This window comes from Zophobas morio, unplaced genomic scaffold (assembly GCF_036711695.1).
Source record: "Zophobas morio isolate AGI-343-1 ecotype UQ-CSIRO unplaced genomic scaffold, CSIRO_AGI_Zmor_V1 ptg000014l, whole genome shotgun sequence".
Taxonomy (NCBI): Eukaryota; Metazoa; Arthropoda; class Insecta; order Coleoptera; family Tenebrionidae; genus Zophobas; species Zophobas morio.
In genome coordinates, this window is record NW_026972119.1 from 19,799,224 (window position 1) to 19,824,350 (window position 25,127).

Consider the following 25,127-nt stretch of genomic DNA (forward strand, 5'->3'; position numbering starts at 1 on the left):
TGACTCTCCATCGATTCTGGGTCAATTTTGCTTTGGTGTACCTAGACCTTCTGCTAGGTCTCAACATCTTTTTTATTTACCAACTCCACGTATTAACGTTATTGAATACTCGCCCATTTACGCAATGTGTTTGGAGTATCACAAACATCAAGACGCTTTTGATTTACTCAGATAGGATTCATCTTCAGTTTTCCAATCCCTTTAGGGGGTAGCAGTAATTCTAGCTGTTGATTAGCCGGACAACTGTTTAAATTGTTCTTTTTCTTGTATTTTTCCATTCTGTTTGTTCTATTATGTGGATCTATAAATGGGCTAAAGGCCTGTCGATCAACTAATCAATAATAATAATATTAATAATAATAATAAATCTACTAAAATATAAAAAAAAAATTTATTGGTCAGAAATATTAAAAATAATATTACAGAGACCTGATTAAGTAATTAGACTACCGCTTATACTAGCATAAAAGGTAATCCTACAATTTCGATTTTTTCATGAAAATTTGAAAATCTAGGGGAAAAACTCAAGCGGATTCGTACAGTACAAGTGCAGGAGTATATTACTGTATTCATTTGAACCATTTTAATAAAGAATCTTTCGAGATGATGTCAACAAATTCTTGGTGGGGAAGATTAGCCAAATTTTAATTAGCGTTTTACACTCTACATGACATTACTAATATAAATAATATGCCTACAAAATTTGGTTGTTCTGATTATTGGTAGTTTTTCATCACAGCTATCAGCGAATAAGAGCGCTGCAAAATCTGCAAAGAAAACCGTTCACTTGTAAAAAATCATCTAACAGTGCGTATACTTACTATGGTAAAAGTGGCCAGAGACAAATCAACAAGTTTTCCGACAGTAACTGTCACCGGGATTTTTGCACGTTCCATTATCGTCAACAAGGACCTCTGAGTTCTAATATCGTAAGTGTACCATGGACCCATATAAATAGCATCTCGTAACGATTCGCTCTGAAAACGGCAAATAAAACATTTCTTATAGAACTTAGAACTTAATTTAGACAAACTGAAAAACTGATTTTTCAAATTTTAATTTTTTAAGGTCAAGTGTTTCTCCGACGTAAAAATTTCTGAACACCGTACTTACTTCATCAGAAAGAGCAGAACCGTAGTAGCAGTAAAAATATACTTCAAACAGGACAAAAATCAGATACATCACAAATTGTCCAAAGTAAGAATCTATAGTGTTTAGCTAAAAAATTATAGTTTTAAAATTATACATATCAGCATAAGTGTAGCAATACTTTGCTTAGCTGCAAACAAGAAAAACAAATAACGAATATTGTCCCGGCCATTTGACTGAACAACACCAACGAAAAACAGTCTTCGAATTCTTTAACAAAGCTGAAAGAGTTATTAAAAACGAATCAATAATTTTTTGGCTACAAAATTTGCATACTTCAGAATTTCTTCATGATGAGCGACACACTTCCTGACGCTCTCAATCATAACTTCCTCTTTAGTTACATTTTTTATAAAGCTGGATTTGTGCATTTGCAAAATATCCTCTTCGGCATAATCCGCCAGCTTTTCTAGATTATCCTTCAAAATTTTCATTTGACTGGTTGCATGATAGGTAAGACCTGCTATTAAAGGATCAACGACGGATGTTATAACACCAGCAATAAATGGTCCTAAAACGAAAAATAAAACTACGAAATCTGTATTAAAATTGCGTTCATACCAATCCCGACAATTAAATAGAGGAAAGAGAAAACGAAAACGTTTTCTTTTGCGTCAAAGGGAAGCCAGACATCGACCGGAAAATCTCGTCTTCTCCAGAGAAGCGGTTTCGTGCTCCAGCTACCTGCAGCCCCAATGGAGCCCACAAAAAACACCAAGCTGTTTCTTCGACAGATTCTGATACATTCATTTATGATACCTGTTTGATTGTCTCTGGATGTTGCAAATGCAGCACTTTCCAAGTAGAAGATGCAATTTTTCATACGTTGACCATCAAGAATAAAGGGTAAAAATTTTGTGATGAAACAAATGGCTTGTGCTAGAAATCCAGCGTTATAATTTACTCGATCTATGTCCAAGTCTTCTGCAAGAAGCAAGTGGAGGATGCTGAAAACAGGCACTATCACTATAATCAACATGTAGGCGACGTAGCTTTGAAGTTTATATGAGAGAGTTGGTTTTTTGGGAGGACACAAGTAAAATGTCTCCAGGATGAATAAGTTTAGAGCGAAACTTCGTTTAATTATGTTCACCATGGCGTTTCTTGTGACTGACTGATGCAGTAATGCAAGTGCAAGGCTGGTCTTCGATTTTTATAAAATAGGCGTTATAGGTTTTTTCTTGTGTTCCCGATAATTAATAGGGATTGTATGAATTTTAGATCAAAGGTTAGAATAACACGGAAGGTTTAGTTCAATACTTACTTCAAAATGATTATTTGTAATAAAACTTTTATGAGGCTGCTTGACTTGTCTATAGGTATAATTATTTAGAATACAAAGAGTACTGAAACTTTAAATCTGACCATAATTTAAATTTGGAAAATAACCGAGTGGATGTTAAACCATTATTACAACCACAACAACCTCAGTGATTAATGCCAAAATAAGTTTATTTAGAAAATAATACATTTACGTAAAATAACGGCCTATTAACATAATTTGTAATGTCAAAAAACGGCTAAAGTTTAAGCAACAATGGCGAACACTTTTTAATAAAATAAGTTACAAATAAAATTTAATGAAGTTAATTCATTTTATTAAATAAAGAAATGTCGAAGTTTATTTCGCCAGAACTTCCCTCGTCCCTGAGGTGCAGCCCATCAAATCCCGATGTTTTGAAAAATTATAAAATTTTTTGCGTTTTTTTTTTCTGGTAACTTCTATAAAGAAAAAACGGGTGGAGTAAATGACACTTCCGCAGTTTTTTAACTTAAATTTTTCAATTTTTGCTGTTTCTTCAGTTTTCAATTTGCAATGTTTCGACTTTTCAAGTTTAAGTTAAGTTCTTTTCAGTTTTCATTTTTTAATTTTTCAATTTATCTATTTCCATTTTTTTGTTTCAGTTTTTTTATTTTTTTAAGTATTCGATTTTTCAGTGTTTCATTTCTGTAATTTTTTGTTTTCTGGATTTTAATTCTTTCAATTTTTCGTTTCTTCTACTTTTCAATTTACGATTTTTCTTTTTTTTTTTTGTTTCACCAACTTTCGAATTTTGCAATTTTTGGATGTGAAGTTTCTCAAGTTGTGAATTTCTAATTTTTCTATTTTTCAATTTTTCATTTGTTTAATTTTTCGATTTCCAAGTTATCATTTCAGTTTTCATTTTCTTTATTTTTTCAATTTTTGATTTTTCAAAGTGAAATTTTTAATGTTTCGCTTTGCAGTTTTTTGAGTTTTCATTTTTTATATGTAAATAAAATTATGATTTTTTACTTTTTCAGTTTTACGATTTTAAAATTTCTACATTTTTTGGATTTTGAAACTGATTCATTTATTCGATCTATCAATTTTCCTATTTTCAATTCTTCCCTTTCTTATGTTTCCATTTTTCGATCTTGACTGTTTCAGTTTTTCGACTTTACAGTTCTGACAGTTCTAGATTTATTTTTGGGTTTTCCAATTTTTCGATTCAATATTTTTTCCATCTTAAAGTTTCTCGATGTTTCAATCTTTCGTTTCTTCATTGCTCTACTTTGCAATTTTCCGATTTTTCAATTTTTTCCGATTTGTTAGTTTTTCGATTTTTCTATTTTTTACTTTTCAATGTTTCAAGTCAAAAAAGGAAAATTGTGAAATTGAAAAATAAAAAATGAGAAAACAATAAGCAAAAAATAAATAAATAAAAAACGAAAACACTGAAAAATCTAAAAGTTGGAAATCAAAACCTTGAAAAATTGAAGAAACGGACAAATGAAAAATCGAAAGATTAAAAATTAGGAAACGAAAAAATTGAATATGTCATCGAAATATTGAAAATAAGAGAAAGCGGAAAATTGGATAATTGGGAAATCCGGGAAATAAAAAAAACTGTAAAAATTCAAAATTGGAAAACCGAAGCGTAAAAAAAGGTATAAATTGGAAACTTGGAACAATCTGAAAGTCGGAAACCAAGAACTTGAAAAATTAAAGAAACGGAAAATGGGATAATTGAGAACTCCGAAAATTGAAAAAATTAAAAATTGGTAAGCCGAGGAACTGAAAATCAAAGAATAAAATTTTGAAAATATGAATAATTGAAAAATAAAATTATAAATTCGACAGAATGAAAATTAACACATGAAAAAAATCAAGAACTTGAAAATTTGGGCAAACGAAAAATTGAAAAATTAATCGAAAGTTTAAAAATTGAGAAACTCAAAAATCGAAAAAGTGCAAAATCAATTAAATGAAATGTTATGAAATCGAAATTTTTAAAATTAAAGAAATCGGAAAATCGAATAATTTAGAAATCCGTCAATCAAAAAAAATTGAAAAATTAAAATTGAAAAACAGAAGCGTTAAAAAAAAAAGATTGAAATTATGAAAGGTATAAAACTTGGAAAAATCTAGAACTTGGAAACCACGAACTTGAAAAATTGAAGAGACGAAAAATTGAGCAATCGAAACATTAAAAGTTGGAAAACTTAAAAGTTGAAAAGAGAAAATACTATTAAATCGAAATATTGAAAAATAAAAAAATCGGCAAATCGGATAATTGAGAACTCCAAAAATTGAGAAAATTAAAACAATTAAAAATTGGAAAGCTGAAAATCAAAGATTAAAATTTTGAAAAATTAAGCAAACGAAAAATTATAAAGACGAGAAAATGAAAATTAAAAGACCAGGAAAGTGAAAAGTAAAAATCTAGAACTTGAAAAATTGAAAAATTAGAAGTTGAGAAACTGAAAAATGCAAAAATGAAAAATTGTTGTACCGAAAAATTGCTAAATTGATAAATTGTAAATCAAAAAAATTAAAAATTCGGAAGTCTACAAATTGAAAATTTGAAAAGTTAAAGTCGAAAATTGCAGTATTCTAGATTTAATTTTAACCATTATCAGTTAAGTAAATGTCATCGTGAATTCGAAGAGGAAAAGGGAATTTTATGCTGATTTTGTGTTGTCATTCATGTGTTTTACGGCTTGAATTTTGAACATTTATTCTCAAACACTCCTCTCAAAGAGAAATTTTTTCCGAGCGACATTCTTGTGATTTCTACCATATTCAACATGAAATAAAAAGTAAAAATCAAGAACTTGAAAAATCGTAAAATCGAAAGATTAAAAATTGAGAAACTCCAAAATCGAAGAAGTGCATAATCGAAAAAATGGAATGTTATGAAATCGAAATATTTAAAATTAAAGAAATCTGAAAATCGGATCATTGAGAAATCAGAGAATTGAGAAAGTTGGAAACATTAAAAATTGGAGAACCGAATAGTTAAAAAATCAAAGATTGAAATTTTGAACGGTATATAATGGAGACATTGGAAAAATCTAAAATTTGGAAACCAAGAACTTGAAAAATTGAAAAACCGAAACATTAAAAATTGAGAAGATGAAGTACTATTAAATCGAAATATTGAAAATTAAAAAAATTGGAAAGTCGGAATTTTTAAAAAATCAAAGATTGAAATGTTGAACGGTATATAATGGAAAAATAGAAAAAATCTAAAATTTGGAAAGCAAGAACTTGAAAAATTGAAAAACCGAAACATTAAAAAAAGGAGAAGATGAAGTACTATTAAATCGAAATATTGAAAATTTAAAAAATCGGCAGATCGGATAATTGCAAACTCCAAAAATTGAGAAAATTGAAAAAATTAAAATTTGGAAAGCCGAAGAACTGAAAATCAAAGATTAAAATTTTGAAAAATTGAACAAACGAAAAATTATAAAATCGAGAAAATGAAAATTAAAAGGTCAGGAATGTGAAAAGTAAAAATCTAGAACTGGAAAAATCCAAAAATTAAACATTGAAAAACTAAAAAATGCCAAAATGAAAAGTTGTATCGAAAACTTGCAAAATTGATAAATTGTAAATCAAAAAATTGACAAATTTAAAAATTAAAGTCGAAAATTGCAGCATTCAAGATTTAATGTTAACCATTGATTCACTTTGAACATTATCAGTTAAGTAACTGTCATCGTGAATTCGATTAGAGAAACGGGATTTTATGCTGATTTTGTGTTGTCATTTATGTGTTTTACGACTTCAATTTTGAACATTTATTTTCGGACACTCCTCTCATAGCGAAGTGTGTACCGAGCGACATTCCTGTGATTTCTGCCATATTCAACATGAAATGAAAAATAAAAATAAAGGAGTTGAAAAATCGAAAAATCGAAAGATTAAAAACTGAAAAACTGCATAATATATAATGGAAAAATTAGAAAAACCTAATAAAAGTTAGAAACCAAGAACTTGAAAAATTGAAAAATCGAAACATTAAAAATTGAGAAGACGAAGTACTATTAAATTGAAATATTGAACATTAAGAAAACGGAAAATCGGATAATTGGGAGCTCCAAAAATTAAGAAAATTGGAAAAATTGAAAACTGGAAAGCAGAGGAACTGAAAATCAAAGATTAAAATTTTGAAAAATTGAACAAACGAAAAATTATAAAATCGAGAAAATGAAAATTAAAAGATTAAAATTTTGAAAAATTGTGCAAACCAAAAATTATAAAACCGAGAAAATGAAAATTAAAGGTCAGGACAGTGAAAAGTAAAAATCTAGAACTTGAAAAATCGAAAAATTAAAAGTTAATAAACAAAAAAATCCAAAAATGAAAAATTGTTATATCGAAAAATTGCAAAATTGATAAATTTTAAATCAAAAAACTGAAAAATTTGGAAGACGCGAAATTGAAAAATTTAAAAATTAATGTCATTTTTTTCACTTTGAACATTATCAATTAAGTAAGTAGTAAAGATTTTATGCTGATTTTGCGTTGTCACTTATATGTTTTATGACTTGAAATTTGAACATTTATTCTCCGACACTCCTCTCATAGCAAAGTGTGTACCAAGCGACATTCGTCTGATTTCTACCATACTCAACATGTGTAATTTTATCGGAGTATTTGGATTATCACAGCCAAATGAGTAACGTGTTCAGAAAAAGATAATTCATTGTCAAGTATGACACCGAGCTCAATTATCTGGTTAACCGAATGGAACATGAATAGAACATAACAAGGCATATTTGGGTCGTTTTTGTCTAACCGAAGTGGTCTTGGATAATTTGATGAGATACTAGTGGAATTTCCGTTTCCACAAGGTCAGATATGTACGCAAGAAATAGATTGGGTCCTAATACAGTACCTTGTGGGACACATTTTAATAGGCCGGGGATCGCTACGTTGGTATCCTTAGTGTGATATAAACGGATAAATGTTTTACCAATAAGTAAAAAAGCGAAATTTTTTGATAGTGTTTTTGAGAAGATTTTCTCTTATGAACGCAGTGATAAATATCTGCAAGGATCTACAGGGTTTACCGGTTGCTTTAAGAGTTTTATTTGCAACATTCGAGGTAATAATTATGTGCTATTTGGGCTTTATTGTGCAAAAATGGTAGTTAAGGTAATCACAATATAACAGTTAATGAATATGAAAAAACTAGAGAAAAAAATTACTAAATTTCGTCATACAATTTTTTTTTTCGAAACTCTCAATTCGGTTTTCTCAAAATAAATTACTTTGTTGGTTGAATAAACTATTCTTTTGAATTTTTAGCCTTTTCAGCTTAATCTGTCTAATCTGGAAATTTTGATCGCTTTCATATACTACTACATTTTTTTTATTTCCTTCTGGCTTCACTCATAATTTTTTAATACCGCCAGAAGCGAATATGATCTTCTCAGAATCTAAAATAAGTAAACAATTAACACTCAGAAATAAAACAAAATAAAAAATACAGTTGCAAAAGTCGCTAACGACAAATCAAGAATTTTTCCGGCAGTAACTGTGATGGGTTCTCTTGAACGTCCCATTAAAGTTATTAGAGCTTTTTTGGATTTTGTGTCATAATCGTACCAGCGACCCATGTATATGGCATTCGTAAGGTTATTACTCTAAAAATTTTAGAATCTATCTACAAATGTTTAAAAAATGAAAAACCATATACCTCTTCAAAAAGCGTAGATCCATAATAACAATAAAAATACAGCTGTGCTAGAATTACGCTAAAATACATCACCAGCTGCATAAAATAAAAGCCCTCTGAAGAGACCTGTAAATTTGGATTTATTTCATAGATTATATTATAAGAATTAAGAAAAGCAATAAAGTAGTACTTTGCTCATTTGTAGACAGCAGAAACAAATAACAAACACGCTACCGGCAAACTGGCTAAAAACAACAGGGGAAAAACACTCCTCAAACTCTTTGATGAAACTGAAAGTAGTACAACATGATCGGACTTATCATTATCACTTGACGACGAAGACTACCTTAAAGTTGCATTATGATGCACGACACAGCGTTTGATACGGTTGTATATTAACACATTTTTTGTCATTTCATTAACAGTAAGTTTTTCGTTATCAAATTCCAGGAGGTGCTCTAAATTGTCTTTTAAAATTTTAATTTGACCTGTAGCATGGTAAACAAGACCAGCAATTAAAGGATCGAGTATTCCAGTGACCAAAGAAGAAAATAATTCACCTGTAAAAACGTACTATGACTATGACTATGATACTTACACAACAATAATGAATATTTACCTACTGTTACATAAACATAAACACAACTATACACAAACCAGTTTTTGTAAGGGTTAAACGGTAACCACAAATCCACTGGTAAATTACGACCATTCCAAAAAAGAGGTCTTGTGGCCCAACTTGTCACCCCTCCTGTTACACAAAACAAAAAAATAAACGTGTTTCTGCGACAAACATTAACACAATCGTTGATAATACTTTTCTGACGCTGCTTTTTCAACGAAACACAATACGTTTCAAAGTACATAATGCACCCTTTAATACGATCTCCATCTCGAATGAAAGGAAACAATTTTGCAATAAGACACGTGGCTTGAGCTAGAAACCCAGCATTGTAATTGGCTTTCTCCACATCTAAATTTTTCTCCGTCAATAAATAAATTATTCCTAAAACGGGAACAGGCACGACGAACAAAATCTGGATTAAGTAAGCTCGAATTTTGAATAAAGTGGTTCGTTTTTCCGGAGGATACAAGTGACACAGCTTCATTATGAATAAATTTATTCTGAAACTTTTTGTGATGATGTTCGACATTATTTCGTGAAGGGGAATGTAAAAGTCGTTTGAGTTGTTTTTAGAGCGACTATATAGACTGATTTTTGTAATTTTTGGGTTGAAATGTGGTCCTCTAATTAACGGTGATTAATTTTTCATCAAAGATTTAAGCTTCTGTTCGATAAACTTTAAAATGTTATCTACCCTCGGTTAATAAAACATTCACTGCGGCTTCTTTGAGTGCAGCGATGTGCGCAAAGAAACGCGATTATAATTTAAAGATTGACTAATATTTTAAACAGTACAGTAGAAATGACAGAAACCTAGGTGGAATAGCAAAGAAATAAAAAATTAATACAGTGCTTCAGTGCATTTATTTTAGAATCAGATATTCACAGACACAAAGATTTTGCACAGTGTTCCACTATTGGTAGTTTTGCATGACCGCTATGAGCGAATAAGAGCGCTGTAAAATCTGCAATTCAAAAGATTAATTTTAAAATCTAAACCATTAACTTACTTACTGTGGTAAAAGTAACCAAAGACAAATCGACAAGTTTTTCAGCAGTAACTATCACAGGTATTTTTGCACGTTCCATTACTGTCAACAACGTTCTCTGGGTTCGTATGTCGTAAGTGTACCATGGACCCATATAAATAGCATCCCTTAACGAATCGCTCTGGAAATGGTAAGCAAAAAGTTTTGAGTCAACATACTCATTAAGTACACAGATATTAATTAAAATTTATTAATAATTTTTTCGGCAGCCATTAACGAGTATAGACCATGAATGTAAGCCTTTATGATTCAAAATTACATTTTGAGAATGACGGACTTATTGTTGTAAATGATGTTTATAGCGACAATATTTTCATAAAGAATCTTTGTACAAAAAAATTATCCGGTGCTCAGTATAAAAAGAAGACAATGTAGAATATAGTTAAAGCATATAATTTACGTGATAAAATGTCCTTCAGCACTAGGTAATAGCAATCCGAAGCTCAAGTGTTTATTTATGTTTAGACATCGAAAGAATGTCACGTAGAAATTAATTGCAATCGAACAAAATGTTCGGAATATTATAATTCTTATTTTATCATTATTATTATAAAGACGTGTTTTCCAAGTTTTCGAGAAAATGGGGTGATTTGACCAATTAAAAATTTGTAATGATAAGACCAACATGGGTAAAAAGAAAAGTAGTCGCAGCGTACTACCAATGCAAAAAAAAGTATAACGTTATTATACCTTGCAACTGTATATTTTCCATTGAAATGGCGTCATCAAATTGTTGGAGGGGACGATTATACAAATCTTGGGTGATATTTAACCATCCAGATGATATTTCTAATATACATACAAAATTTGACAACAATCGGCCCAGCAGTTTTGGAGTTTACGTGTCTAATAAAATTGGATACAAATACCACACAGACAGACAGACGTACGGAAACGGGAGACTACTGTAGGGTCATGAAACGTCGAGAAAACAAAAACATCTTTGATCATCACTGGTACAGGAGAACTTAAGCAATTTAGCCATTATATCCCTTGAAAGTGTACTATTAGACAGCCTTAACGTAAAATATATAATATTTGAATTTACTGATATGAAAAGTGGAAAAGTAGAATTTCTGTAAAAAAAAAATCCGCCTTCTTGGCTTACGACGAATAAAAACAATCATCACAATTGAGATAGGGTGGGTGGGCGGGCTTACGTTTTGCCTTTTTGTTTTAAAATGTGCAGACTTCTTTTCACAGCATGAAACCTGAATCATGTTTAAAATGTAAAATTTGTTTAAGGAAATATCGATTTTGGAATTGGGCTCGTTGTTGTTTCCTTGCCAAAATGTACCATTTTAACCATGTTTTAAGTTTGTTGTTGTGAAAAGGTGGCTATGTATATTAAAAAAAAGGCAAAATATAAGCCCCGCCCACACGCCCTATCGCAATTCTGATGATTTTTTTTTATTCGTCGTAAAACGAGGGGCGGATCCTAATTACAAAATCCATATTGCCTTACAAAAATTTACTATGTTAAATGTGTTTTAAGTTTCTAAGACTAAAAAAAATCAATACAACTGAGTCGGGATACGTGGGAGGGGTTTATGTTTTGCCCTTTTTTCTTAATATACATAGCATTTTTTTAACAAGACGATACTCAAAAACATGTAAAGAAACAAGTATTTTGCAATTAAGTTCCGCCCCCTTGGTTCAAGGCCAATAAAAAAATCATGACAATTGAGATAGGGTGGGTGGGCGGGTTGACCTTTTGCCTTTTTGTTTTAATATGTTTTTTCACAACATTAAACTTAAAACATGTTTAAAATGGAAAATGTGTGTAAAGAAATATCGATTTTGCAATAAGGCTCCGCTCCATAATTACAAAATCCTTGTTTCCTTGCCAAAATGTACCATTTTAACCATGTTTTAACTTTGATGTTGCGAAAAGATTGCTAAGGATATAAAAAAAAGGCAAAATATAAGCCCCGCCCACCCGCCCTATCGCAATTCTGATGATTTTTTTATTCGTCGTAAGCCGACAGGCAGATCCTAATTACAAAATCCATATTGCCTTACAAAAATTTACTATGTTAAATGTGTTTTAAGTTTCTAAGACTAAAAAAAATCAATACAGTTGAGTCGGGATGGGTGGGCGGGGTTTATGTTTTGCCCTTTTTTCTTAATATACATAGTATTTTTTTAACAAGACGATACTCAAAAACATGTTTTTAATTTCTTGTAAAGAAACAAGTATTTTGCAGTTAAGTTCCTCTTCTCATTCTAAGAACTAACTATATTTCAGTTCAGTATAGATCATTCATTTCATTCAGATTGGATAAAATCAATCACTCAAAAGGAGGGAAGGTGGGTGGGTGGGATTAATTATGTTCCGCAAATATCATATTAGTTAAAAAATGGTCGAAAATATCAAAAGTGCCAAAATCTGTCTTGAAAAATCGAAAAACTGAAGACTGTAAAAATTGAAAATTCGAAAAATTGAAAAATAAAAAGATTGAAAATTCGAATATCGAATAATCGAAAAGTAAAAAAATTGAAAAGCCTAAAACTGAGGAGTGGAAAAATTGAAAAAAGCACGAATCGAAAATTTTAAAAATCGAAGAATTGAAAAATCGAAAAGGAATGAAACCAATTGAAAATTCGAATATCGAAAAAAAATCGAAAATTCGATTAATGAAATAATAGAAAACTTGAAATTCCAAGAAATCCGAAAACCCAAAAATCGAAACAGAAAAAAAAGTAATAGAAAATTGAAAAGTCGAAAGTTCTAGAATCGAAAATTTGAGTATCGAAAATTCTAAATAAAATTGACGAGCGGAAAAATTAAAAAAACCACAAATCAAAAATTCGAACATGCGAAATTGAAAAATCCAGGAAATGAAAAGGAATGAAACCAATTGAAAATTCACATCGAAAAAAAGAAACGAAAATTAGATGAATCAAATATTCGAAAACATGGAAATCCAAGAAATCGATAAACCGGAAATTGAAAATCTAAAAATCGAGGAATCGAAATATAGAACGTAGGAATCTTATCAAATACTATCCCCGCCTACCCACCCTGTATTTTCTTGGAAGGTATGTCATTTACCAAAATCAGTTTTATTTTAGCAAGTACTACCCCCGCCCACCCACCCTCTATTTTCTTAGAAGGTATGTCATTTGCCAAGATCTGTCTTATCTTAGGAAGTACCAGTTCCACCCCCCATCCCCCACCCTTTTTTTCATTCTCACGACTAATTTTATTTCTTTTCAATACAAAATCATTAATTTCGAATAAAATCAATTACTGAAAAGGAGGCCGGGTGGGTGGGTGGGGCTTATTATGTTCAGAGAATGTCCAACTAATTTTCGGAAATAGTTGAAAAATAGTCGAAAATGTCAAGAGTGCCAAATCAGTACTATCTTATCAAATACTAGCCCCGCCCACGCACCCTCTATTTTCTTAGAGGATATGTGATTTGCCAAAATCAGTCTTATCTTAGCAAGTACTAATCCCGCCCACCCAACCACCTCTTCTCATTCTAAGAGCTAACTATATTTCAGTTCAGTTTAAAATCATTTATTTCATGCAGATTGGATAAAATCAATCACTCAAAAGGAGGGAGGGTGGGTGGGTGGTTGGGATTACTTATGTTCCGTTAATATCAAATTAATTGAAAAATGGTCGAAAATGTTAAAAGTGCCAAAATCTGTCTTGAAAAATCGAAAAACTGAAGAATGTAAAAATTGAAAATTCGAATATCGAATAATCGAAAAGTAAAAAAATTGAAAAGCCTAAAACTGAGGAGTGGAAAATTTGAAAAAAAAACAAATCAAAAATTTTAAAAATCGAAGAATTGAAAATTTGAAAACAAGTGAAACCAATTGTAAATTCGAATATCGAAAAAAAATCGAAAATTCGATTAATGAAATAATAGAAAACTTCACATTCCAAGAAATCGGAAAATCCAAAAATCGAATTATAGAAAAAAAAGTAATAGAAAGTTAAAAAGTCGAAAATTCTAGAATCGAAAAATCAAAATTTAAAAAAATTCGAATATCGAAAAATCCAATAACCAAGAAATCAAAATAAAAAAATTGAAAATTTGAGTCTCATCACAATTGAGATAGGGTGGGTGGGCGGGCTGACCTTTTAGCTTTTTGTTTTAATATGTCTTCTACAATATGAAATTTAAAACATGTTTAAAATGGAAAATTTGTGTAAAGAAATATCGATTCTGTAACTAGGCTCCGCCCCACAATTGCAAAATCCTTGTTTCCTTGCCAAAATGTACCATTTTAACCGTGTTTTAAGTTTGTTGTTGGGAAAAGATTGCTAAATATATAAAAAAAAGGCAAAATATAAGCCCCGCCCACCTGCCCTATCTCAATTCTGATGATTTTTTTATTCGTCGTAAGCCGAGGGGCGGATCCTAATTAAAAAATCCATATTGCCTTACAAAAATTTACTATGTTAAATGTGTTTTAAGTTTCTAATACTAAAACAAATCAATACAACTGAGATGGGATGGGTGGGCGGGGTTTATGTCTTGCCCATTTTTCTTAATATACATAGTATTTTTTTAACAAGACGATACTCAAAAACATGTTTTTAATTTCTTGTGAAGAAACAAGTATTTTGCAATTAAGTTCCGCCCCCTTGATTCACGGCCAATAAAAAAATCATCACAATTGAGACAGGGTGGGTGGGCGGGCTGACCTTTTGCCTTTTTGTTTTTATATGTCTTTTCACAAGATGAAAACTAAAACATGTTTAAAATGGAAAATTTATGTAAATAAATATCTATTTTGCAATTAGGCTCTTTGTTGTTTCCTTGCCAAAATGTACCATTTTAACCATGTTTTAAGTTTGTTGTTGTGAAAAGATGGCTATGTATATTAAAAAAAAAAGACAAAATATAAGCCCCGCCCACCCGCTCCATCTCAATTCTGATGATTTTTTTATTCGTCGTAAGCCGAGGAGCGGATCCTAATTACAAAATCCATATTGCCTTACAAAAATTTACTGTGTTAAATGTGTTTTAAGTTTCTAAGAATAAAAAAAAATCAATACAACTGAGTCGGGATGGGTGGGCGGGGTTTATGTTTTGCCATTTTTTCTTAATATACATAGCATTTTTTTAACAAGACGATACTCAAAAACATGTTTTTAACCTCTTGTAAAGAAACAAGTATTTTGCAATTAAGTTCCGCCCCCTTGGTTCACGGCCAATAAAAAAATCATCACAATTGAGATAGGGTGGGCGGGCGGGCTGACCTTTTGCTATTTTGTTTTAATATGTCTTTTACAACATAAAACTTAAAACATGTTTAAAACGGAAAATTTCTGTAAAGAAATATCGATTTTGCAATTAGGCTCCGCCCCACAATTGCAACATCCTTGTTTCCTTGCCAAAATGTACCATTTTAACCATGTTTTAAGTTTGTTGTTGCGAAAAGATTGCTAAATATATAAAAAAAAGGCAAAATATAAGCCCCGCCCACCCGCCCTATCTCAATTCTGATGATTATTTTATTCGTCATAAGCCGAGGGGCGGATCCTAATTAGAAAATCCATATTGCCTTACAAAAATTTACTATGTTAAATGTGTTTTAAGTTTCTAAGACTAAAACAAATCAATACAACTGAGACGGGATGGATGGGCGGGGTTTATGTTTTGCCTTTTTTTCTTAATATACATAGTATTTTTTTAACAAAACGATACTCAAAAACATGTTTCTAATTTCTTGTAAATAAACAAGTATTTTGCAGTTAAGTTCCGCCCCGTTGGTTCACGGCCAATAAAAAAATCATCACAATTAAGATAGGGTGGGTGGGCGGACTGACCTTTTACCTTTTTGTTTAATATGTTTTTTCACAACATTAAACTTAAAACATGTTTAAAATGGAAAATTTGTGTAAAGAAATATCGATTTTGCAATTAGGCTCCGCCCCACAATTGCAAAATCCTTGTTTCCTTGCTAAAATGTACCATTTTAACCATGTTTTAAGTTTGTTGTTCCGAAAAGATTGCTAAGGATATTAAAAAAAGGCAAAATATAAGCCCCGCCCACCCGCCCTATCTCAATTCTGATGATTTTTTTATTCGTCATAAGCCGAGGGGCGGATCCTAATTAGAAAATCCATATTGCCTTACAAAAATTTACTATGTTAAATGTGTTTTAAGTTTCTAAGACTAAAAAAAATCAATACAACTGAGTCGGGATGGGTGGGCGAGGTTTAAGTTTAGCCCTTTTTTCTTAATATACATAGTACTTTTTTAACAAGACGATACTCAAAAACATGTTGTTAATTTCTTGTAAAGAAACAAGTATTTTGCAGTTAAGTTCCGCCCCCTTGGTTCACGGCCAATAAAAAAAACATCACAATTGAGATAGGGTGGGTGGGCGGGCTGACCTTTTGCCTTTTTGTTTTAATATGTCTTTTACAACATGAAACTTAAAACATGTTTAAAATGTATAATTTGTATAAGGAAATATCGATTTTGCAAAATTCATGTTTCCTTGCAAAAATGTACCATTATAACCATGTTTTAAGTTTGTTGTTGCTAAAAGATGGCTATGTATATTAAAAAAAAAGGACAAAATATAAGCCCCGCCCACCCTCCCTGTCGCAATTCTGATGATTTTTTATTCGTCGTAAGCCGAGGGGCGGATCCTAATTATAAAATTCATATTACTTTACAAACATTTACTATGTTGAATGTGTTTTAAGTTTCTAAGACTAAAAAAAATCATTACAATTGAGACGGAATGTGTGGGCGGGGTTTATATGTTGCCCTTTTTTTCTTAATATACATAGTATTTTTTTAACAAGACGATACTCAAAAACATGTTTTTAATGTCTTGTAAAGAAACAAGCATTTTGCAGTTAAGTTCCGCCCCCTTGCTTCACGGCCAATAAAAAAATCATCACAATTGAGATAGGGTGGGTGGGCGGACTGACCTTTTGCGTTTTTGTTTTAATATGTTTTTTCACAACATTAAACTTAAAACATGTTTAAAATGGAAAATTTGTGTTAAGAAATATCGATTTTGCAATTAGGCTCCGCCCCACAATTGAAAAATCCTTGTTTCCTTGCTAAAATGTACCATTTTAACCATGTTTTAAGTTTGTTGTTGCGAAAAGATTGCTAAGGATATAAAAAAAAGGCAAAATATAAGCCCCGCCCACCCGCCCTATCTCAATTCTGATGATTTTTGTATTCGTCGTAAGGCGAGGGACGGAATAATTACAAAATCCATATTGCCTTACAAAAATTTACTATGTTAAATGTGTTCTAAGTTTCTAAGACTCAAAAAAATTAGTACAATTGAGACGGGATGGGTGGGCGGGATTTATATTTTGCCATTTTTTCTTAATATGCGTAGTATTTTTTTAACAAGACGATACTCAAAAACATGTTTTTAATTTCTTGTAAAGAAACAAGGATTTTGCAGTTAAGTTCCGCCCCCTTGGTTCACGGCCAATAAAAAAATCATCACAATTGAGATGGGGTGGGTGAGCGGGCTGACCTTTCGCCTTTTTGTTTTAACGTGTTTTTTCACAACATGAAACTTAAAACATGTTTAAAATGGAAAATTTGTATAAGAAATATCGATTTTGCTCTAAAATTCTTGTTGTGAAAAGATGGCCATGTATATTAAAAAAAGAAGGCATAAGTATTTATATTTTTTATTCGTTGTCAGACCCAGGGGCGGAGAGTAATTGCAAAATCGATATTTCCTTGTACAAATTTACCATGTTTTAAGTTTCTTGTTGGGAAAAGATGACTACACATATTAAGAAAAAAAGACAAAATGTAAAGGTAACACTGACTTTGGCAAATGATATACTCTCTAAGAAAATAGAGGAAGGGTGGGCGGGGTTAGTAGTTACAATTTAAAGCACTTTTAGACTTTTGAACTTCAGTTTACGAAAACCCACAATTTCATGTTCGAATTATTTTTTTAATATTTCGTTAAATTAAATAAACTCGCAGCTTTTTGGTTTTTTTCTTTAATACATATACTAACTTTCCTTTGATTGTAAAAAAGAAGCGGAGGAGTGGGGAGGGGCGGCAGAACAGTTGAAAGAAACACCCCAATATGAAATCAAATTGGCAAAATTTTAAGATAGCGTCGTCAAAATTTTAGTAAGTATATAGTACGTCATTAATTTTTCTGCAGGATTGAGTGAACAAATTTTGGTTATCGTTTTACAGTCTACATGATAATCCTCGATATGTCCAAAATTTCACTCCAGTCACTTGTTTCTTTTATGTATTTTCAAACACTTTTTGTCGATCATTTTAATAACAAAAAAAAGTTAACTTTAATTATCAAAAATTAGTAAATGCACTTTACTTACTTCTTCAGAAAGAGTAGAACCGTAGTAGCAGTAGAAATATACTTGGGCCAAGACGACCATTAGATACATCGCAAACTGTCCAAAGTAGGAATCTATACTGTTTAGCTAAAAAATTGTCGTTTTAAAATTGTACATGTGAGGAGATACGTAGTAATACTTTGCCTATCTGTACACAGCAAAAACAAATAACGAATATTGCGCCCGCAATTTGACTGAACAACACCAACGAAAAACAGTCTTCGAATTCCTTAAGAAATCTGAAAATTTTATACAAAGAATTGATAAAATTGTTTAACTATATATATCCACCTTAGGATTTCATCGTGATGTGTTATACACTTCTTGAGGGCTTCAATCATAACTTCTTCTTTTGTCGCATCTTTCGCCGAATTAACTTTGTGCTTGGCACAGTCGGACAGATTTTGTAAATTATCTTTCAAAATTTTTATCTGACTTGTTGCATGATAGATTAGACCTGCGATCAAAGGATCAACGACGCCTGTTAAAAGACCGGCAATAAATGGCCCTAAAATCAAAAAATAAAAATTTTTAGAAAACGACATTAAACTATAAAAAAAAAATTACTGGTTGCTTGAAACACAGATGACTTTTAGTACGTACCTAAAGCGATAATTAAATAAGTGAACGAGAAGATGAAGATGTTCGCTTTCGCATCGAAGGGCAGCCACACATTGACTGGAAAATCTCGTCTTTTCCAAAGAAGTGGTTTCGTGGCCCAAACACTTGCAGCCACAACAGATCCCGCAAAAAACACCAAGCTATTTCTTCGACAAATTCCAATGCATTCATTTATAATCGTTGTGTGATTGTTTCTGGATGTTTGAAACGCAGCATTTTCCAAGTAAAAGATGCAATTTTTCATTCGTTGACCATCAAGAAGAAAAGGTAAAAATTTTGTAATAAAGCAAGTAGTTTGTACAGGGTCATTATAAAATATTGTAGTCGAAGAAGGCCATGATTTTGGTGACATTTTGTGCCGCCTTTTTCAGTTTTGTGGAAAGGATTACACTAATATTGGAATTTTTATTTTTAGCGCCACATTAGTTGACATTAGCGGCTGCACTGTTTCAACGCTTCATCAAATTCTGTCAGATGTCAATAATTTTTTCGTTTGTACTGGTACGTTTTCCCTCACTTTGTGCGTTAATTGACTTGTCTTGTTTTCATTTTTGCTGTCTTCCCCTTTGTTAGAACTTTAATAAGTGTCTCAAAAAACCGTTTTTATCAAAACTACAGATCATTGTGGATTAATCTCAGGTAATGAACAGAGAGGAATAACTATGGTCAGTGTTACAAATGATTTTTTTAGTTCTTTGGCGCAATCATCATGCCTATTACCGTAATGGGGTGTTAAATGAGGATGGGGATGGAGTGTACTCTGTGGAGGCGTCTAAAAACGAGTATCTAGTGAAATGTTCTGTTGTCATTGATGAAGAATCTTTGAAGACGCTATATGGCGAATTATGGCCAGATTTAACGACACTGGTAGCATTTCTAAGTGAAAACCGACGGAGAGACCTCAAGTTAGTGAAGACGTTGTTGAAGATTTAAGGATGAGAATGGAACAAAGTCCGAATAAAGCTTTGTCAAAAATCTTTACTGTCCGGAGTACCATACAGCCCATGTCAGAAAATCGTAAAAGAGAAGTTACATATGCATCCATACAAGATTTTGTTGGTTCAGGAGCTGCAACCAGCTGATTTTCCTTGCCGCGTTGGGTAGTGTAGTTGGTTTCAAGCTGATATGGACGATAACGGGATTCTCGATTTGTCGTTCTTTTCTGATGAAGCCTGGTTTCATCTGTTAGGCTATTATGTCAACTGACAGAACTTCAGAATTTGGTGTATAGAAAATACTCACGCTTTTGAAGAAACACCATCACACGCAATGAAGGTTGGTGTGTGGTTAGCAGACGACGATTCATAGGCCTGATACTTTTTCAAGTAAATGAATGTGATCAATAAACAAAATTAGATGTAGAAAGTGTGTGTAGGTACTGCAATAAAGTTTTTTATTTTCAGTAACTTTCATTTTTCTTTCGGTGTTAGTTGCATTCTCTTAATTTAAAACTTACTTCAACTTACTGTTTAGTAATAATTGTAATTTTACTATTAGGAAAGTTAAAAATCTTTATTAAACATTCTGTTGTTTCAAGAGATCTCATAATCAGCTACAGAACTCTTAACACTATGCTCCTGAAATTTTATTGGTTTTTTCATCTTTTTTCTTATAGAAATTTTGAAAAATCTTGATATTAGGATGGCCATGTGGGCGTGTTTTGGGTAGAACCTCTTTGACATTCCTGTTATGCAGATCTGGCATGTTTCAGATATCTAGAAACTGCAAAGCTGAAGGTAATGTTTGGACATAGCAGTTTTCACCTATTGTAGGGATGAAGATCAAGGATTTCAGTTGTGTTTTTTCAAGAGAAAAGCACCGGTCACAAACCATGTCTGCACCAATATTTTGACGATTCCTTACAATTTACAAACAGAACTTTCGCGGGATCACAACTTTGGCAAAATTATTTACTGCAAAAACTCATTAGGTACTCATAGTGTTCGTTAACTGTGATAAGACTTGCTCTGCCATTGTCCATTACTTGATTTTTCACAATTTTTACCTTCAGGGTACCTATAAAAATGTAATTTTTTAAATAATTACCGTGTTCATTGGTTTCGACAAACTTAACCTCACTTTTTGGATTTCATTATTTGAAAAATTATTGCTTCTTTGCAAAACAGACCAGATGATTTATTCTGTTCAACTCCAATCGACTTTCCAAGGTGTAATTCATGACAAAGCCCTTAAACGTTTTTCTGACAATTTACAATTTTTGAAACTGAAATGTATTGCAGTATTTGCAGTGGCGTTCACAAATGCCCGATAACACTGCAACCCTTAATGCTCTGGCCTGGCGTCTTTATTTAAAATGAAATTAAACCGCGAACCGGGCATTTCAATTTTTGACACATCTGACAGATTTGTTTGGAGGTTCGTGACATTTCAAAACAGTTCAAATCATTTTGGTGATTAGCGGCACGAGAAAAATTTCATTTGTTTTTCATAGGTGAGTTGACTACAATATTTTATAATGACCCTGTACTATAAACCCAGCGTTGTAAATTACGCGATCCAGGTCTAGATCTTCTGCAAGAAGAAGGTGGAGGGTACTGACAACGGGAACTAGGATTATAATCAACACGTACGAGACGTAGCTTTGAAGTTTATATGAAAAGGTTTGCTTTTTGGAAGGACACAAGTAAAATGTCTCCAATATGAATAAGTTTAGAGCGAAACTTCTTTTAATTGCGTTCACCATCGTGTTGTTTGTAACTGACTGATGCACTAATACAAATGCAAGGCTTATCTTCGATTTTTTTAAAATGGGCGTTATACCGTTTATTCTTGTGTTCTCTATAATTAATAGGGATTGTATGAATTTTAGATCAAAGACTAGAATAACACAGAAGCTTCAGTTCAATACTTACTTCAAAACGATTATTTCTAATAAAACTTTTATGAAGGTTCTTGACTTATCTACAGGCACAATTAGCTACTTACATTTTTTAATAATGTTTTTTTAATAGGTCCTGGATGTCATCACAACTCATCACAATCAAAACTACTTAATCAAACAACAATAAATTACACAATTTAAGTGAAATTTGTTTATATTTACTTTCCACAGCGAATCGTTTCTGTCGTTAGCTTTTTCCAAAAATAACCTGATTTTGCTTTTTGGTCTCTATAACCCACTCCTTTTTTCTTCAAAACAGTCACCAACTTTAAATATTTTCTTACGTCAATCTCTTTATATGCACTTGAGCATACTCTATAAGCTTGAACTTTTCAAAGTTTTCGATTTTTCCATGAGGTAAGCTATTAACACGCTTTTGGATACAGTTTTGGCGTTCTTCCTGTTGCTCACCCACCTCACAACGTGAGAAAGGTGGATATTTTTTTAACAGAAATGTATCAAAACCGCCTAATAAGATGACCCCCGAGATCGCCTGATTTAAACCCCATTGGTTATTTTCTTTGGGATTTTATTAAAAATAACGTTTACTTTGATAAATGGAGAGACAAAGATCTCTTGAAACAGCGTCCCAAAGATATGTCAGAAAGTTGTATTTAAATCTAATTTTTAGCCCCTTTTGTTATTTTGGACAGCTTGTTTAGTGAGTGCAGCATTAAAGTTAGTACGTAATTTTAATTGTAATTTTAAAAAGGTCAACTGTTTGAACAAAAAGGGCAATTATTTCAAAAAATTAGTCGCATTCGACGCCACAGTCCTCAGCCAGAAAAATTAGTCCAACAGTGCAGTTTATAAAAGATTTTCTTATCTGAAATGTTGTTCACAGGTCATGTTAAATTTTTAAATAAAATTAAGCTATGATGTCATCTGAAGGTGTTCATTATGAGCCGAAATTTACCTAAATATTGAAAAATTGAAGTTTTTAAGAAGTTGCTCAAAAATTCACAAAAAATTCGTAGGCATGGATATCTACCTGCTGATTTTCTAAAAGTTGCAACACTTCAATGAAGTAGTAGGTGTTTTCGAAGAAATAACTTCTAGAGATCGAAATAAACAAAACAATCTTCTTAGACAATTACGAAGGTGGTCGAAAAAAGGTGAAAATTTTCATAAATGGGGAGTATTGAGAAAAGTAACTTTTGAACAAGTTGTCTAAAAATCCACAAAAATTTTGGTTTGACGATTTTGGAAAAATGGTACGATTCTCCGAAGAAATGAGGCGAACGTAATTTCCGGAACTAGAAACCTAGAAAAAATCTTTTTAGATAATTTTAGAAAGTGCTCAAAAAAACTGCCCATTTTCAGGTAAGTGTATTGAAAAACTTAACTTCAGAAAAAGTTGTCAAAAAATCCACAAACAATTTTGGGATGTAGCTGTCGACGTTCTTTATTTTAAAAATTGCCTTATGTTGGTATTGGGGGCTCTGGGAAAGTGGTAGCAGTTTTCGAAAAAATGAGGCTTTCTGGAGGTGAAAATCTACAAAAAATCTCTGACTTATTTTCGAAAGTGGTCGAAAAACGCCGAATTTTCAAAAGTAGAGAAGGGAGTATTGAAAATTTTAACTTTTGAAAGTTGCCTAATTATCCAAAAAAAATTCTGATAGATGATTACCTTTTCAAAAAAAAGGTGCTTTTGACATATTCGTTTTGAAATTTTTTTGAAAAATAGTAGGAATTTTTGAAGAAATGAACTCGAGAAGAATTAATGTTCAAGTACGTCGAAATCCACAAAATAATTTCTTTAGGTTATTGTTAAAAATCGAAAAAAGGTCGAAATTTTCGTAAGAGAAGAGTTATAAAAGACCTCGCTCAGCGAGGATGCGTATGTGGTGCAGCTCATGAATAGCGCCAAACAACGCAACACTGAAAACTAAGGAGAGCTCGATCGCTTTAATCGGAGTCATCGATCCCGTAGCTGGAGTGTGTAATTTCGTTTTTTATTTATGGATTTACTTTCGTGATAAGGAAATATTTGTTTTGACCTGTAACATTTGATTGTATTTTTGCTGTATTTACTTTGATATATTGCAGACATTAAAATAATGTGAGGTGAAAGGAAGACAAATTTGTGGTTGTCTTTATTGGTGGGTTTTCAAAACAGCGATATTGAATACAAATTTTTAAAATCAACAGTTAAAATATTTTTGCCAAAAAACAAAAAACAGTATAAAAACTTTATTTATAAAAAATGTTTGTAACCCAATTTATATTAAAGTACATTGAACACCTTGTTCCATTATTATGAATAAGGTTTTCTGGATTCTAATATCACAGGTGTACCATGGACCAATATAAATAGCATCTCTTAATGAATCGTTCTGAAAATGGTAAAAATAAACATGGTGTATCAAAACATTTTTATGAGGTTAAAATTTTGGTTAAATAGCTTAATTTATAATTAAGTTGTCAAAGTTGTAAAAATGTCGAAATTTTCATAAGGGAAGTGTATGTATTAGTTTTTTTTTAATTCTAATAATTACCATTTTTCATTTAGCGATTCTGATAGGGTGGTAAGAGTGTTCCAAGAAATAATGAGGCAAATAACTTCTACTTGTTGAAATCTACAAAAAATCTCTGTGTTGTCGTAGGTGGTCGTCAAATGTCGAAATTTTCGTATGGAGAATACAGAAAAATCGAGTTTTTGGAAAACTTACCAAAAAAAACCCGCAAGAAATCTAGGTTATAATTTCGATATTCACGTTATAGGAACAAAAATTGCGATAATTTTCTTATATAACTACAACATAAGAGTGTTACATAACGCACTGATATATAACTATAATACAACATTTTTTTGTACCGCCATGTAAACTCTGTTATAATTTTGTTGTGTATAAGTTAAATCACCCCTACCATCAATTTACTGACGTGACCTCCAAATTTTGCGCTGTCAATGCTACTTAAATTTGTTACAATAACAAACTTCTGTACTTGTGGTTTATGAATCCACCTTGACTAAAGGGTCGGTCCCCGACATTTCCATTTTTTTTGTGTGGCTGTCTTATATTTTTTCTAAAAACTGGATTTGTTTTGGAGAAGGCAGTATTGAAAAATTTAACTTTTGAAAGTTGCCTAATAATCCACAAAAAATTCTGATAGAGAGACGATTACCTTTTCGAAAAAGAGGTACTTATGGTGTTTTCGACATATTCGTTTTGAAACTTTTTTGAAAAATACTAGAAATTTTTGTAGAAATGAACTCGAGAAGAATTAATGTTCAAGTACGTTTAAATCCACAAAATAATTTCTTTAGGTTATTGTTGAAAATCGAAAAAAGGACGAAATTTTCGTAAGGGAAGTGTTATGTCAATTTTCTTGAGAGTAAAGTTCATGGGTCATTTTAAACAATGTTACCAGGGGGAATTTTAACTCAAATTGTCTCGTGAAACAGACCTTGCTCATCGAGGATGCGCATGTGGTGCAGCTCATGAATAGCGCAAAACAACGCAACACTGAAAACTAAGGAGAGCTCGATCGCTTTAATCGGAGTCATCGA

The 25,127-nt window shown here is 31.7% G+C and overlaps 2 protein-coding genes and 1 long non-coding RNA gene across 3 annotated transcripts in view; 1 reads left to right on the forward strand and 2 right to left on the reverse strand.

Annotated features, from left to right (window-relative positions):
- LOC135128611 (adenosine 5'-monophosphoramidase HINT2-like) overlaps positions 1 to 25,127 on the reverse strand; it is a 60,773-nt gene that overhangs the window by 33,626 nt on the left and 2,020 nt on the right. The window lies entirely within an intron of this gene.
- On the reverse strand, positions 9,589 to 19,063 carry LOC135128610 (putative odorant receptor 92a). The gene is made up of 6 exons (XM_064055531.1): positions 18,694 to 19,063; positions 18,382 to 18,598; positions 18,230 to 18,329; positions 18,073 to 18,177; positions 9,721 to 9,876; positions 9,589 to 9,671 (listed from the first exon to the last, which is right to left on the reverse strand). Exons 1-6 carry the CDS (start codon positions 19,061 to 19,063, stop codon positions 9,621 to 9,623), a joined length of 999 nt encoding a protein of 332 aa, XP_063911601.1. The 3' UTR covers positions 9,589 to 9,620.
- On the forward strand, positions 19,094 to 20,117 carry LOC135128612 (uncharacterized). The gene is made up of 2 exons (XR_010280444.1): positions 19,094 to 19,350; positions 19,403 to 20,117. It is a non-coding gene; the product is annotated as an uncharacterized LOC135128612 (long non-coding RNA).

Coding starts and splice junctions, on each gene's coding strand:
- LOC135128610 (XM_064055531.1), bottom strand. CDS start 19,063: ATGTCACCAAAATCATGGCCTTCTTCGACTACAATATTTTATAATGAC. Junction 18,599..18,693: donor TTATTTAATTATCGCTTTAG/GTACGTACTAAA, acceptor TTTTGATTTTAG/GGCCATTTATTGCCGGTCTT. Junction 18,178..18,229: donor GCTGTGTACAGATAGGCAAA/GTATTACTACGT, acceptor ACAATTTTTTAG/CTAAACAGTATAGATTCCTA.